General features: G+C 39.0%; 1 protein-coding gene across 4 annotated transcripts in view; it reads left to right on the forward strand.

The window, feature by feature from the left end:
• The window catches only part of KIAA1549 (KIAA1549 ortholog), a 139078-nt gene that overhangs the window by 84461 nt on the left and 37010 nt on the right, over positions 1-17607 (forward strand). For all 4 annotated transcript variants that reach the window (XM_035342381.1, XM_035342375.1, XM_035342360.1 and 1 more), the window contains 3 exons: positions 1374-1519; positions 9518-9695; positions 11022-11206. In XM_035342381.1, coding sequence (XP_035198272.1) covers positions 1374-1519; positions 9518-9695; positions 11022-11206 — 509 coding nt within the window. The remainder of the gene's footprint in view (positions 1-1373; positions 1520-9517; positions 9696-11021; positions 11207-17607) is intronic.

Consider the following 17607-nt stretch of genomic DNA (forward strand, 5'->3'; position numbering starts at 1 on the left):
AGACAGATGGTATGACTCAAGACAAAGGAAAATGATAGAATTTCTGCACTCTAAAGATTAGTTTTTTTTCATACTAAATTACCAAGATCTATGTGCACAGGTATTCTGAACTATCCAAATGGTCATAAAACGTTGGGAGATGCAGTGTTCTCTGTAGCTGTCCTCTTGGTTGTAAAATACAGTTCATGCTATTAAGAAGAACTAACTGATAATCAGATTCAATACACAGGCAAGAACTGTCTGTTTGTTTTGCTTTTGATTTTGACATGCTTCATTAGTGATTGAATTTAGCAGACATGCTGTTGATCTCTGTGAAAAATCATGAAAATATTTCATTTTTCTCTGACATACGCAGTGAAAAATTTTAAAAGGAAAATGTGGTTTTTATATTGTTTAATAATTTAAACAAAATTGTATTTAATTGATTTTATCTAATCAAATTGTTTTTTTTTTTTTTATAAGCACCACACTTAAGTAAGCAAACATGAAAAACTTTACTGAAAAAGGGACCTTTTAAAAAATAAACCATTATAGCGGAGGGCCTCAGGAATGAAAACTGGATTGTTTTGCTAATGTCAGTGGAAAGTCAGTTTACTCTCCTTTAAGGTTTTTTAATTGGATTGTTCAGATGACTGTCACTCCATTAACTCCATTTTACTTTTTCTGGATGCCGTCTTGTTGGCAAAGGTCCACATTTTTTTGGTGTTTCCTATGTGTTGTTCCTGAGGTATTCATCTCAGCATCAGTTGCCTTAGTGACCTGGAGTACCTGGGGGTAGGGAGTGAAGTTGGTGTGGCTACTAACCATTTTTTTGTGTGTGCGCTTTAATTGGCATACTTGGTACTCTTGATTTTATCTAGGGAAGATGTACTTGGAATATACAGGTTCATTCACGTGCTCTTATTTTTTAACTTTGATTCTGAACCCTTGCCCTGCCCATCTCCAACTGTGTCTCACTTTCAAACGCAAAATTTTGATTGAAAGTAGTTGCTGCAAGCAATTTAGCTGAAATTTCTCTTTTAGTTGTTTTTGAATAATTCATTGGATGTTCATATGTTTGTTTTTTCAAAATCTAAATTTTCTTCAACGTTCTGTGTCTGCCTAGACTGTCTGAGATTCCAAAAGTGCCCTCTGTCCTTTTTTGTTGTTGTTGTTTAAATTTATTTCTTTTTACCTTTCCTGATACAAAGCCTTCCTTTCTAATGTGTAACCACTGGCTTAACTTCCCAGTATTCCCCCAAGAATACTGCTGCTCTTGAATTGTCCGTGAGATGTCACAGAGTGACTCAACGCTTGTAACTGAAGTTGCAGAAAGACACTGAAAACTTTTACTAATTCATTTGTGTTCTTGGGTTACTTTTTCTGCAATGTAGTTCTCTTGGGTGTCGTCGACCAGCGAATTCAGGAGGAAGTGTTTCAGGCTGAGATGGAGCGGAAGCTAGCTCACCTGTTAAACGAGGCTTTGGCCAGAGGGCGGATATGGAGACGAGCCAGTTTTGCAGGCAGCAACATTGTGCAGGTATTAAGAGCTCAAAGTCAGAGAAGAAATAAAGGGGAATCAATTATTCAATAAGTTAATAATACCTAGATTTTGAGTTGAGAAAAGATAACTCAAAAGCATGTATCACATTTGACTAGTTTAGCTAGTTGATGATGCTTGTGTTTTGTACTTGAAATGTGGTTCTTCTGGCTAACTGTCTTTTAAACTAAAAATAACAAATGGAAACAGCTGAGTATTTTAAGTGGCTATTAAAAAAAAATAATGACTTTTTAAAAACCACATTGCAAATGATTTTATCAACATCCTATTCAAAAAAACAGCTATCTTGTCTGACTTGTATGAGATGCCTAGCAAAAGGAGATAGAATGGTCATCTGAATCAAAAAGGTACTTTGCTGGAACAGCTGCTTCACAGCTCTCTATGGTGTTTTGGTAACAGTGTAGAAATATGAAATAGAATCATATGCTGCTTGATGCAGCAGTAGAAGAGTATATTCTGACTCTAAACTCCCTATTTATCATAGGTCACCGTTGTGATCAGGATTGGCTTTTAAGTAAGATCGATAAATTACATCAAATTTTGTACGTATGACAGCTTCTGAAGACCTGTGCTTCATTATAGTTTTGTCTCAGGTGGAATTATTGACATAATGTCCAAGAAGGCTTGGATATTTAATTTATAAATCCTCACATGTTCTTCTAGTCATCTCAGCAAGCTGAAAACCATTTTTTAAGAATAATGTTCTTAAAAATTCCTTTTTCTAGCTAAGTCCATAGCAATTCATTTATCTCACAGATGGCCCTTCTTGTAGTTCAGACCTATTATCTTTATTTAACTTAACCTTCCAGTTTTTGCTAGCACTTACATTTCCAGAATGGGATTTTCTTACTTTTGTTTTTCTGTCTTGGAAACATCTGTTTCAGTAATTGATTTTACTTTTATTTTTCTTCCATGCAGCTTTGAATTGCTGTAAATAGATGTCTTTTATTCCCAACACCTCTTATTGCACTTTGTTCTTTATGCCTCAGTCCTCCCTTTGCATATAAAATAAACACATAATCCTTATGTTGCTAGCAAAGATACCATCGCCTATAAAATGTGTACATGTAGATTATGGTTTTACTATTTTAGATAATAAAGCTCAAAGTCATTTGTGTTTTTTCCTGCACAAGATTCCAGGCAGGTCCTTTCTAGCTAAAGAATAGTATTTTGGAAAATCACAGTGTTTTTCTAATAACTTTGTATTACTTACTGGGGTATAAGATAACTCTGCATCTCGTGTTCCAAGCAGCAGTGCTGCTCATTTATGTTACTCAATTAGTGTGAAGAGTCTGCAGATTGCTGTCTTTGGCAGTGGAGGATTCTCTAAGGTATGTTCAGCACACCCTACCATCCCACACAACACAAGGCTGTTCCAGGTGCTCACAGCCAATACCGTTCGATATGGTTAGCACTGTAATACGGGAGGTGTGGAAGAGAAGAAGGCTGAAGGAGAGTGGATGATACGCTTGCCGCGTGTGATCCTCACTGATAGGTATCTGATCAGTGAGGTGCTTTCCTGCATGAATCTTGGTAGGTACTGTCAGGTATCACAGCTGCTTGTTTGCTTGCATTCACAGAATATTCAGGTGTATGGTAGGTAAGACAACCTTAGAGGCTGTTGGTTTATGGTATCTCCAAATAGCCTTTATTAAACATAAATGACATTAATTATCTAATGCTTAACACTCCCTTAGAGCTGATTATTTATATTTTGTCTCTGAGGCCAGCTTCCTAACTCCCAGAAAATGAACAAACTTTTTCTGTGTCATCTGGTTTTGACTTAGTCATTGGTGGTGCCCTAAGGAGACATACAGGGAAGAATCCCATTCAGACACAACCAGCCTTAGAAATTTGTTCATAAGAGTTTGGCCATGTGCTTTTAGGTGAGTCTTTGTGCCCTGTGGCTGGATCTTCCAGAGCATCTACTTTTACCTGTGTGCAAATAAATTAAAAAAAATATTCTTTGTATTTTTTTTCTCTTCAGTATTTCCTGCATTAGTGAAGGTATCTGGTGACTTCCCACAGCTTCATCAGTTATGTCCAAGTATTTCAGTAATCCTACTGCTGCTTCTCTCCCCCACACCCAGCTCTCAAAGCCATGTTCTAACCTGGGTACTCTGCAGAGAGAAGCTCAAATACTTCAGTGATTACTGCAGCAGAGAACATGCATGCTGAAATGGCATTTCAGTAGAAAACAAAACAGGTTGGCTAAGGTTTGGCTTGGATAATGCGGATAGATAATTCAGGAATAGTTCTCCTTTAATATTAAATTCTTTAGGAAGCAACGATATTTTCACCAGGATTGTTACTTTGTGTATTCAAAGGCCCAACCAAACAAGTTGCCAGCATTTTCTTTATGCCAGGACTGGAGCGATCAAGCTTCATGTGTGCAGTGGTGCTGTAAACTTGGCCTGTAATTGCTGCAGCTCTAGAGATCAGAACCTGGAGTCTGAGCCCGGGGAAGACTTTCATGCTTACAGCAGGTTTCATAGGCGGTGTTCTGACCACATCAATATTCCTGTGATGTGAGGATAGTTATGCAGAGGTGTTCTTGTGTTGACATTTTCTAGGACCAGTGTAATAGACATGTCAGCATCATATCTGGTGCAAAGACACGTGCAGGTGGAGTGAGGCACCTTCTGGTGGTCTCCTGGGTGAAGGATTGCTTTCAAGAGTGCTTCCCTGTCAGTTGAGGGTCTGGTCCATAGCCACTCGCAATAAACCTTTTAGTTTTACTGCTGCTCATTCTCTTACTCATAGCCAAGTTTTTAAGCTGTGTATGAAGTGTGTTTTGTATATGCATCTGTTTGAGTCTTGAGGGCAGCTCTTGAGGACAGTTCCTTGTGCTTTGTATTCAGATTTTCCCATCTCTGTGTCTTGCTCACCAAACAGTGACTACTGTATTAGTTGGCCACAATGAAGTGAAAATAAGAACAGAAGCTGCCAGTAACGCCGAAGTGTTGGGTACTTCTATTAGCAAGACGTGCATATAGCCACAAAAGACTAGACACACGTTTCACTTGTGTTGAGCCCCTGGAGATCTGAGTTTTTCTTGAGGTGAAAGATATTCATAGTGTATTGAAATGTGACACTTCTAAGCTCTATTAGAAAATCAAGATTGCAGGTCAAAAGGTGAAGCAATTATTTGCAAATGTTACTGCAGGCATATAAGTTTCCTTTCATATACTAAGAAAATAGAATTGATGCTTTTGTGAAGCTAGATTTCATTTCTAAAGGTGTTAGGATCTAAGAATGTTAAAAATTACTCTTTAAATCTAGACACTTTGAATAAGAGCTTTGGTCTACATAGGGTGCTCAGATAGCATGTTTTCCCCTCCTCTGTGCTATTAACAGGTGGCACTCCAGGCTAAAAAATGCCTATAACCATCTCTAACAAAAACCTTTGAAGCCTCATGGCTGACTGTTTTACATGAGATAGTTCCCTTGACTTTTTATAATGTTCATATTGTTTTACAGAGCATGTCATATATATTTTTGACATGTATCTGCTGTTTCTGCACATGCTTAATGCTGTGTGTGTTGCACCCACACATACTAAGCCACATGGTATGTTTTGTGAATAGTTGATCATTTCTCATTAAATTCTTGTGGAAATAGTGGGTTTAATAGTAGTTTAAAAATATGCTAGAAGCTAATACAAAAATAATTTTCCTTCACTGCGGTGTGCTTGTTCTCTTGAACCTAAAAGAAAGCAAAAAGGTGATCCTAGTAAGTGACAAAAGGAACAATGTTCTAATTTAAAGAAAAGAGCAGGTTAGATGACACTACAGTCATAACGTGCATGAGAGAATAGTATCTGTGAGGGGAGGTAATGACTGAATTGAGTTTTTCATTAAAGCAGTGTTTCATTCCCTTGCTTTTCTGCTAGCAGCATATCTCTCACGAGTGCATAATCTGGGTGAAGGCCAAGTCTCCCTGTGAGACTTCAGGTGCAGAGCCTGTGGGAACTGCTGCCCGACCTCGTGGTTGGAGCAGCTTCACCTCACGTTGGCCACCTGGCGCAGCAGTGGGTGGCTGGCCAGAGCCCTGTAGCAGCAGTGGGAGCCCTGGCACCTCACCACAGCATTTTCTCTCCACTGGTAGCTAGTGGGGCACTGTCAGGTTCCCTACATTCTGCTCACATCTGTGTTTCGTCAAACCAATCCATGGGCCGGCCAGGCATCCACAGAAGGCAGCAGAGGAGCAGTCCTTAGGCCTGCAGTCCGTGTCCCGGTCCCCTCAGCTCACTCACCAGTGTCCCTGGCATGGTGTGACCAGGGTCCGAGGGCCCACTGGCAGACTCAGGCCCAAGTGCCAAACTGGGTGAGTGCTTGATGTGGTGGCACGCAGCCGTGCCAGAGCACTCGAGGACTGGCTGGCAGCCAGTGAGCTGCATCAATGTTTCCTGCCATTGCCGGTTTGTGCAAGGGCTTTCTCAGACCCAGAGCCACCTGCATGTGATGCTTGCTTCACATGTTTTATGTTGCCTCATCTCCCGAACCCTTCAGGCTACAGTACTTTAGTGCCTGTATGCTAAAATACTGTTTTTTAATAAAGTAGAAAGCAGATTTTTTTTTTGATGATATTTTTTCCTAGGGGATGAGGGTAGTGAAAAATGGAAAATCATCCTAGTGCATATGTTTTGGAGTTTTTGAGGGTGTTTTAGCTCATTCCTCAGTAACATTTCTGCCTTCAAACCCCTGAATAAGCTCACCCAGGGACTCCTTCCCTGTGAAAGGGTTTATGGCTGGGAGATCTCAGGCTGACTGATGCTCTGCACATGCCTCGTGAGTTTGTCCAACACCTGGATTTCCCCTGCTTTCATTTATGAACTAGACCTGGTTTCCAAGGCAACTCTCTTCACTGACCTATGATAGTCTCTTGAAGACACTTTTTAAATTAAATTTACTGACACCTGAACACAATTAAGTATTTCCTCTCTGGAGGTTAAATGCACATCTAGTATCAAGAAAGATGAAATCATTCCTGTACACAGAAGTTGAATGGATTAGTCTTTTTTTTTTTTTTTCTTTTTTAATTTTATGCCTTCTCTGTATTGAAATTCTTGCATCTCATCTCTCCTTATGTCTCTCCTCACTGCCAAAGTATAAATGTAAAGTGCATCCTTCCTTGCACATGGGCTGCATTTCTACGTGCCTGGAAAATACCACTTCTGTCTCTGCTTTCATTCTTAGCACTCTCAAGGAGAAAGAGACCACTATTAAATATGAGACAAAACCAGTCTGAAGCTGCACTGAGAATACAATTTGGAGAAAAATGGCAGAAAACTTAATTATACAGAAACTCTGTAAAAAATGCCTGCAGTGGCTGTGTTTCTGGATTTTTAAAGTGGATTTAAAAATAGTTCAGATCTAGTGTGACAGTTTGTGTTGCAGCAAACTTAGAGGTCGGAAAAAAAAACAAAACACACACACACACAAAAAAAACACAACACAGACAGTTAGTGAATCAACAGGACAGATCTGAAAACTGAAGTGATGATACTGTCGAAATTCCTGAGTTTGCATGCAAGTCTCATAGCCACCTCAACAATACCCTGTTCAGCCATCAGCTCTCTGAGAACAGAACTCTGTAGCCATCTCCACGTGGATTTGAAATTCAGTCTGCACCTTTCTGTAGTATGATGTGAGCACTCATTAAGAACTGCATATTCAGAACAAATTCTTTCAGAGAAAACATATCTGAAAACCGTGAGTTTTGTTCATTTGCACCAGCCTGCACTTCCCTCTGTTGAATTTCTTGTTCATTCCCATGTTCTCTATACTGTGCCAAAATACCTCCAGATGCTTCTCCTTCCTATACTTTTGGATTCCGCTCACCCTTCCCTACTCCTCAATATGGAGAGGAGTATTAAAATTGTTTTATTTTGGTTGTGGCAACTTGCACAGTGGGATCTGTGGCCCTCCCCCTCTGTTCTTTCTAAAGGCAACTGTGGAGGAGTTCCTTTCTGAACTCATTCAGCCAGAGTTTCTGACTGTTACTCTGTGTGTATATCATACATATAGTAGTGTAGGACTTCTTGAACGCTCCACAATTCCACAAAATCTATGATAATTCAATTAAAGAATCTTCTAGATTCTTCTGATTCTGTAGGTTTGCGTGTGTCACAAAGAAGCTTCCTAAAATTAAAATGAGAACCCATTGACTTTAATCACAAGCAGCCTTTCAATTCCCTTGCTCTCTGTGTGAGGTATGTGCTAGTTAGGAAGTGCTCATCCATGCTGAAAGCAGATACTGCTTAATACTCCCTGCTGTTCTATGCATTAAGGCCAGACTGTGGCGAAGGCAGCCCAGCTGAAGTAGAGATATGAAGCTGTGGGCATTTGTTAACTAATGATGTAACTGGGTTCTGTGAAACCAGGTTTGACCTTACAGCTGCTGAATATGTGCACTAAGAAACCATATTTATTGATATCCTTGTGTTACCTTCAGTCAGGGATTGGTAGAAGTGTGAATAGCATTCAGGATGAGAAAATGGTATTGGTTAATGTGTTAGCAGGTCTTGCTGTGTCTCTTAAAATTGCTCATTTCTCTGCTCTGCTTTTGGGTATTCTGTAACTTATGCCAAATGTGACTAATGCTGAACATTGTTCTTTGATTTCAGTTGATTTGGCCTAGAAAACTTATATGACAGTTACATTTTTTGCTTTGGTTTTTGTTTTGTTTTTATTATACTTAAAAAAGCATCTCCCAGGAATGGCAATATTAGGACATGTTGAGCTGATGTCCCCCAAAGATGAGAATATCATTCCCATTGAACTAAAACATTGCACTGCTTCCCTTCAACATGATTATTTTGTTAGAAACAAGGAAAGAAAAAAAAAAAAAAGCTGTTGTAAGTCTTAGACATGCAAACATTTGTTAATTTGCTTTATTTTAAGCCTATAAGCAGTTGTTCGACATTCTAATTTATTAAGTATGTACTTCACAGTGTAAGGAGAGTTCTGAAGGAAACTAAATATATTGCTCCATTGTGGCATTTCCTCCCAGATCTCTTCAGACTCTGTTTTGCATGGTGGAATAACCTCCTGCTCTTTGTTTGGAGTATTTCTAGGTTGAAAACACCATTAAAGTTAAATGGTAAAACAGAGGAGAATTATTATATATGAGTTTAATTTTATAGGAATTTAAAATTGTTATGTGAGTCTCATCTGCAATGTAGATGTTCAACAGTTAGATAGTATCTACAGGGCTTCTTCATAGCACGCATTCTTTTGATTATTAGCATCTTTAGAAGACTGCTTCCCACAGCATCAAATAAATTCCTTCCTGAAGAAAGGTGGATACCAGGGGGAGCTGTTTGGATGATGAAGGTAACTGTGCAGGTGCTTTCATTTAGGAAGAGCAAACAGTTCTTTTTGAAGCTAACAGAATATTTGCCCTTGTAAGTGCTTAACATTCAGAAAAACTGAACCAAAAAAAAAAGTGTGTGTTATGAATTAAAAAAATGTGAAGTCAAAGTATTCAGAGAAGGAAAAGTGCAATCAAAGGTATCTCTCCAGCAGCTCCTACTACCTAACAAGCTACAAAGGCTTTTAGGGTGGGATGGTATTGGCATCTTTAGAAATGAAAGCAATTCTGTTCAGTTCTATATGTTGTCATGAAACAAAAATAAATAAACAACCTTCAGGTTTTCTATAAAAATGTATTATGTGAGGGATCACTTCCCTGGAAATTTCCATTTATAGAATCATAGAACATCCCACACTGGGACATATATATCCCAGATGAGGACAGATAGAGATTCCATCTTGGCAAAGCTGTTCAAAGTGTTTCTTTTTAGAGAAGTGTCCTTAAGACCCAAACCCTCTGAAGGGAAGGGTAAGATGGGGAAAGACTAAAAGGCTAAATGTTTATTGTTTATTTGTTCATTATTTATTTATCTTATTATTATTTATTCGGAACCCAAATAAATACAACTTAAAATGTAAAAGCATTTCAATTTCTTTTCAGATTGTGAATGTGTCACGGTTAGATGGTGTTGATAACCCTGTAGAGCTGATCTACTTTGTGGAGGATCAAGATGGAGCGAGATTCAGTGCTTTAAAGTGCTCTGACCTGATGAACAGGGTTGATATCCAGCGGGCTGCAATCATCCTCGGATACCGCATTGAAGGCACCGTTGCACAGCGTAAGCCCTGTCAAATCTGCACTGATGCCAGCAGAGAGAAAAGGGAAGGGTGATACTAGCTTTGAAGATCATGGCACTGCACAGTGCCCACAGTTGTGGTGGTTTCCTCTTGGAACATGTTTCTAAATTTTGTCCCTCATTAAAACAGCACTTTAAAGATTGATCAGTAGCTCATATACTTCTTCCTAATTTCTGTCAATGGTTTGGAATATTGGTTGGACAAAAATGCAAAAAGTTGCAATAGTAAATTCCTTTTATAGAAACAGTAAGTGATGAACACGCTTCATGGACTGTTTATCGCTTATTCTGCATGCAGAAACTTAATATCTCTGGCACATCATTAAATGGTTGTTTCAACAGGCACAGATTTTTTTTTTCTTATTGGGAAGAAACTAAATGAAGAATTTTTTATATAAGACAATGGTAATTTTATATAAGAAATTGTAATGACATAAATGAGCTGTTAGAAGTATAAAGTGTAAGAATTAAAATATGTTCCTTTACTCTTGAGATTCATCATCAGAATAGCTATTAATAAAAATGACTCACAAAAATAAATTGATTAGAAATACTGTTTTATGACTTGAAAGCATTGTTTTAAGAAAATGTGTCAATTTGACTAGAAATATATTACTGCTATGGGTTTTAGTCCCATATATAGGCACTATGCAAAATAGAGCAATTGGAAGATTTATCAATTTTTCCAAATCACTTTTTCCATGCATGACTTGTTTGTTTACTCTTTTCAATATGACTTCCTTTTTTTCCTCTTTGGGAGTAAAAGATCTCTCATGCTGACAATGAAATAGAGAAAGGGGAAAAAAAGTAACAAAAATGTGGGGCTATACACAACAGGTAGGGGGTTGTTACTGATTTCAAGTTCACTGTGATTATTGATGGGGAGGGTAACAATATCCATAACAAAAGAGAAGAGAGCTGATGATTATATACCTAAAGCAGGATGCAGACAAGATGCAATAAAGTTGAAAATGTTCTCACCTTAATGGTGTGTCATTTTTCTAGACCCATTTCACTATGTTAGGTCAGGTTGGGGTTACAAAGTGGTGTGGTGTAAGTGTATTATCATCAGTAATTTAAGCACGAGTCCTCAGAAGGTAGATCAGAACAATTGATCACCTGCCCCATGCTTCCTGAGCATGACATACGTTAACTTCTAAGTGTATGATATTTCCTGTGATGTGCGGCTGGTTTCTGATAAATTCCTGAACTAGTATTTAGAAGAATATAAAAATACATAACCTTGAAGTGTCTTCAGTTAAAAATATATAACCACCTAAAGCTGCTGTCTTCCTTTTAACTTCACAGCTGTGGAAAAGCTGAAGGAGTCATCCTCAGAGTCACAGAATAGCAACCTATGGATTATTGTTGGAGTGGCAGTCCCAGTTGCTGTGGTGCTCCTGATCGTTATTATTTTATACTGGAAACTTTGTCGAACAGACAAACTGGAGTTTCAGCCAGACACGATAAGCAACATTCAGCAGCGACAGAAGGTAAACGGGGAAGCTGTGCTGGGAGGAGGTTGAGTATTCTGACCATAAATGAATGTGGGAGTCTAGGGAACGCCTAGTATACTTAAATAGCATGTGGAAACATAGCTTGGGAGCCTTCTCATTAAAAAGAAAAGAAAAAAGTTAAATGATAGTTAAAGTCAAGAATTCCATGGTGTTTTATCTGTTCTTCTAGTTATATGATACTGTGTTAGATAGATATGTTCTTCTGAAATAGGGGGCAGTGAGGCTGAAAGGAATCCTTTATCACTTCACTTCAAGGCTTCAGCCAGAACTGAGTAAGAGGAAATGTATTGAGTGTTGAAGCAGTGACCTTGTTTTCTGCAGAGGGTTGAATTTTTATTTGGACAGCTTCCGCTGAAGTAATTTGACAACCAAACCACACCATCCATTTTACCTCACACTGGAACTAGCATTTGCTAGTTTCCAGCTTTGGGATGGGCTTTTTGCCCATTTTTGCTGCTACCCATTCTTCTGGAGCTATACTCTGTTTTGAGAGCCTGCTGCAGGACTAAAACTTTAGTTACTGGATCTGAATGAGACTTCATGGGTGGGCATGCTGGCTGATGTGATGGAGGACTGGGTTAAGATGGTGATAAATTCAGTAGTCTGTCTTTTTAGTGCTCAAGACCGAAAATGATCCATGATTTTTACAAAATTAAAAGGCGTGGAAAAGTGACTTAGAGTGTTACAAATCCTACTTTTCCTTTTTAACAGCTGAAAAGAACGTCCATTTGTTAGAGATGCTTATTACTGAGGATACTATCAGAGGCATTAATAAAGGCAAAGTAATCTGCCTGTGCTAATCCTGTGGTACGGTAGTCATGTTTCTGTAAGTGTCACCTCATGTTCAGTCATACAGTTTTCTCTGTAGCAAGTCTTGTCTCTACACCATGCTCCCTTTCGAGATAATTAATGATGTGAAAGATGAGAGAACCAGAAAGCGGTTGCACTTCCAAAGCAGTCAGAACAAATCAATAGCAACTTCCACTTGTCTTGCCAGTGCAGAGTGAGTCTAAGAATCAAGGTCAGCAACAAGTTGTACCCTTTGAACTTCATCTTCTGCTACTGTTTCACCTGTGCTGTGGTAATACATAACACAAACCTTGATTGAAGAAGTTCCTTGTAGTAGTTTAAGCTAATTTGAGAAGGGTCATACAAAAACGTCAGGAGGGGATCATTATCCTTCGTACACTGTTTCATGACATAAATTTTCAGTACCTCTCTGCTGTCTCAGGCAGTCTGTAAGAAAGCGGTTGTGTTGACTGTAAGGCCAAAACATCTTTTCATATAATTGTTTTGGAAAGTTGCTCAATTGTTTGCCTCTGCTGCTTCCACAATGTTCTTCATTTTAATCATTCATGAGTCAGAAGCCTTGAATTTGTTTATATGCAAGTCCTAATTCACCTAGGGAGCCTGTCACTTTTCCTTCTGTAGGAAAGTCACTTCAAGCAAACTAGAAAGATCCAGTAAGGACATCTAGTCCAGTCCTTCATGTGCCAGTGGATGGCTCATGCTTTAAATACTAAATGAGGTAAAGCAATAAAAAGCATCTTAAATTTTTATCAGTTAGTGCATTAAAAATCTGGCAGAATCTACTTTAAAAAACATAAAAAATAAAAAAAAAAATCCTCCTTTGCTCAGGACCCAGAATGAAAGAATTAATCTGGCTTCCATGATAGCAGGCTGTTGTTGGGCTCTCTTCATGTCTTCAAACAGTGGGTTGGAATTCCAGGGCGGAATAGGGCTTATTAAGCAAGCACTGAAGGACCCCCAGACAGTCATGACAGCATACAAATGATGACGTGCATTTGGTCTGGTTGGGTCTTTTAAATTATTTGTGGTTTTCATTCTTTTTATTACAGTAAATGCAAAGAAATGATGAAGAGAGTCAAATCATATGGTCTGGGATTTAAGATTTTTTAAAAAAATCAAATTAAAAATAAATTTCACCCCACCTGCACCCCCTCATTATGCTCATAATTATTTGAACTTTCCTTTGGTACCAAAGGAAAGTGAAGGTCTTCACTACCTCGGTAAATTGGAGGATATTTTGGTTAGAGATGTTTTGTTTTTTTCTTGAGATCAAATATTTTATTGGAAAAGCCACAAAGAATATGCATTTATAGTGATATTTTTCCTCACTTCCATTAAGCCTAAGAAAAAAAAAGTAAATATAGAAATGGAATGTGTAAATCTTAAAGTATTTCACTAACATGCATTGCATGCATACTGGAAATAGAAGACAATTTTGTTAACATGTAGTAAGTCTATAATGTGTTTTGCACTTGAAAATGTTTTTTCAACTGTTTTTTCTTTTGACATTAATTCTAATGGTTTGGAAAATAAGAAACAGGGACACTCTTCTCCTATTCAGATGAAATAGAGGTTGCAGGCTCGGTCCTTGAAACATCAACAGTGAGAAGTTAGGTAAACACATAGTAATGTTCATTTTTCTGCAAATGACATCAGTAAGTCTTAAAATTTGCAGAAGCTTTTTATTCTCAGTTTGGGGTGTCTCTTAGAAATCTGAATTCTTCTCTTAACATGGTTTAAAGACATGATATTCTAGATTCTGTAGCCCAGTGTGTCACTGATCTTTTATTTCTTTCTTCCTTTTATTTAGTCACTTAATTCTGGTTTTAAACACCTGCTTTCACCCTGAAATATTATGATTTGCACACAGGCCATATAATCTTTTGAATTTTAATCTTCTGTTTGTTAAGGGTTACTTTCACAGAATTAACTTTCCTTTTTTTTCACTTGGGTAGGTAGGATATTTGTGTTCCTACGACCACCATTACGAGCAAGTGATAAATTGCATACCCTCATAATCTATCTTCTGATAAAGCAGACAAGTACGATTATCTGTTGTTGAGATCCTAAATGCCTTTTGGGCTTGCCCCTGAGAGTATGGCTACCTGGGTACAGCACCATGGGGGAAAGATCACAAGGTATCTTGGCTGTGCAGGCACTCCATCACGCCAGCACTGCCAGCCTTCTTTGGTCTCTCTCCAGAGCTTGGTGTTTCTGCAGCATACATGCTTCTTGAGAGTATATATAGTATATATATGCCAGTATATACTTGTGACTGTAGATAATAGCATATTTTTCATGTCACCAGCCAGAGTTGTGTTGAAAAATATTTAGGTCCTACAGTGACAAACTCACAGAATTACCCAAGGCTGCATCTGTAGTTGTGTCAGAGCAGCCTTGAAGCTGAACTTGAGTCTGGTTTTGCTGCTTGCCCCCACCCTCAAGGCCAGGTCACTCTCAAAGATACAACAAGGCAACTACTTGGGCATGGCAGACTGTATTCAGCAAAGGCCTGTTCTGCGGAGCAGATGTACCGTGCCACTCTACCAGTTTCTGTTATTTCTATCTGGCTTTCTAGTTTCATCACTGTATTCCAGTCCTGCAGATTGGATGGCATACAGGTCCTTACAAGGTTATTTCTGCAAAAGACAGGTAGACAGCCTGAGCTCAAACAAGTCTGGAGTGTTTTGCTGACACAGAAAATGCAAGATGCAATAACTATAAGAGATGTTTTCCTTCCAGGTGGTCTCAGAAGCTTGTAATTTAGGTGAACTGAAACATAGATAGGCAGGAAATTTTTTGTGGGAACTGATGCTAGCAAAATAAGGTTCAAAAATAGTGTAATAAACAACGGACCTTGAAGAGACTCTAGTAGATTTTCTGGTCCATCTGTCTGCCTCAAAGCAGGATCAACAATAGCTGAAAAATACTAGGTGGCCTTTTTTGTCTGGAGACAATATGGGAAAAGGTGCTTATATCAGAGTTTTCTGGGACCCTCTTTAAACCAGAAGTTAAGGAAGCAGGTCAGAGCAGTGAATTTCTATGCAAGATTCATTGGTCTGTGCAAGGGTAATTCTTTTCAAGAGATGGAGCTGAGATATTTAAAGGGTGCATCAAGTATTCATGACTTGTTCGGTAAGCTGTAGCATCCTACAAGAAATTCACCTTGATGTGATCTGGGTTGGTGCACTGGATACAGATGTCTTTGCCTTTGGAATAAAAAGCTGCATAAGTAGCATTCTTAAATTACATGATTTTCTGTTGCCTTTGCCTATGTCCACCACAACATCGTTACAACGTGCACTTTTCTTATTGCAAAGAAGCTGTGCTGTGTCTTTGTGGGAAATTGAATTTTTGCAGTGGTTTGTTTTTCTTCTTTGTGAGAAAATGGAGAAATGTCTTTAATGTCCAAACCATCATTCTGCTCAATACTGGACTACAGCCAGCTTTGTGCAAAAATACTGTCAAGGCTTTTCCTCTTCCCTGAACAAAATAAATAAATAAATAAAATCTACATATTTGCTATATATTGCAGATAGAATAAAATGCTATATAATGCAAGCAGAGCTGGCAATAATATTTATTTCCCTGTGGACATCCGAAATTAAAATGGGACCTGATTCTCTAGGAATCTAACTTTCCCTGCTGTGTACAAACTTTCAGAGAATAAAGTCAAATCCCTTGCTAAGACTTTCCAGAAGTAGTTTCAGCTCTTGGCAGTTACTCAGGGAAAGTCTCCTGGCCCTATTGACAGGGATCTTAATCCTATGGACATGCTTACTGACCTTTAGAAGGTCCTGGATGTTCTCCTTCTAGTGAAAGGTATCTGTGCCTATGGCAGAGAAGATGGAACTGGATTGTCTTTAAGATCCCTTCCAGCACAAACCATTCTGTGACTCTGTGGAATGATGGGCGTGCTGAAGTTGCAGTGCTGACTGTGACCAAGTGGCTTGCTCAGTTCCTAGTTTTTCCAAGGGCACGTTCTAAAACCCTGGCGCAAAAAAAAAAAGGCTGCTTCTCCAGCTGGGAGTTGCTTCTCTCTGGGGCCTAGGTGTGCCACTGTGGTTCTTAAAGACTGCACACACCTCTCCGGCTCAGTGTCCCTGTACATTTACCTGTGGGAGACGTGGGGTGCATCCCCAGTAAAGCCTAGGATGAAGCATATGGTCCCCCTCCTTCTCTGTGAGCAGTAACACGGACAGTGTGAGAGCTGGAGGGCTGCCAGTTTACATTGCATGCCAGCAAACCTCAGCTGATATGTAATCACCTGGGGAGTGTTTCCAGCTCCTGCATGTCTGCTCTAACCTGCAGTGCTCATGGCAGCCAGTCAGACCACCCCATGTCGCTCTCTGTTACAGGTAACTAGTCGTGTATCCTGCAGCACATCAGGCAGGCTGGTATGGATTTTTACTTTTCCCCCAAGCAGGAACATCTGATACCCAAAGCTCATGTGTCAGGTGTATCTGTACACCTCTGAACAGAGAGTTTTGCTTATTATTGCCTATTCAGTAAACTACCTCTTGGATGTTCCCGGGATCAAAGGGGCCAGCCCTGCTGGAGGCTAAATACTAGGCTTCTGCTCCTGATATAAAGAATTCTTGTGATGTTTTGACATCCTGTAATGCTTTTGTTCATCTGCATAATGTAGAGGCAATAGCTCTGCATTTCAGAATAATTCCAGTCAGAAGAGATTCATGTAAAGAAAGGCAGCTGACACCAGTCTTATAAAAAACTACTCCAAAACTGACATGAGTTTCTGCAAGAGATTTATGTCTGTGCCAACTGTTTGCATAACAAATACCTTTCATTCCTAATAGCAACTTTAACTATCAAAAATGTTGTCTTTCTGAAACTGGCATACAGATTTTGCTGTGTTCAACTTGATAGCTGGATTCTAACAAGGAACACGGTATTCAACATCTTAATTACTACTCAACAATGCAGTTCTCTGATGTCAGTCCTTCTGCAAGAGCTCTTTTGTGGAAACTCATCTTCTGTACTGGGGATTAGCTATTGCAAAGTTGTAGATATAAAATACCAGGCTTGGATATACTGCTTATACCAGCAGATTTAAAAAAAAAATAACAACAACAACAAAAACCTAAAAGGTGTCTATCTGCATTTTTTATAAACATTTGAGCAGCCATACAAAAATCTGATGGAAAGGCCCATCTGCCAAAAGCCAAGAGTCTCTAGAAGGGGATGAAGACAGGGAAGGGGCATATGATAATTTTGAGTAACTTTTCAGCTTCCAGTTATGAGACTCAGGGACTTTTCACTCTAGAACTGGCGATACTTAGCAATCCTCAGTGGATTTGTCCTCTGTGAACCTTTCTAGTCCTTCTAAACTAATCTGAGCTGCTGACAGGTGTTTATCCAGCACGTTATGTGAAAGAATCGTGGTGTAATCTTTTGTGTTGCTTTTATCCTGCTACCTCCATGTTTTCTGTGATGCTCCTGGTCCTTATATTGGAGGGGATGGTGAACAGCTGGTTTCTGGACACCAGCTCAGTGCCAATCTTGACTTTTCAGATCTCTGTTATTTCCCATCTCTACTGTCTTTTGCC

The sequence above is a fragment of the Oxyura jamaicensis genome, chromosome 1 (assembly GCF_011077185.1).
Source record: "Oxyura jamaicensis isolate SHBP4307 breed ruddy duck chromosome 1, BPBGC_Ojam_1.0, whole genome shotgun sequence".
In the NCBI taxonomy this organism is placed as follows: domain Eukaryota; kingdom Metazoa; phylum Chordata; class Aves; order Anseriformes; family Anatidae; genus Oxyura; species Oxyura jamaicensis.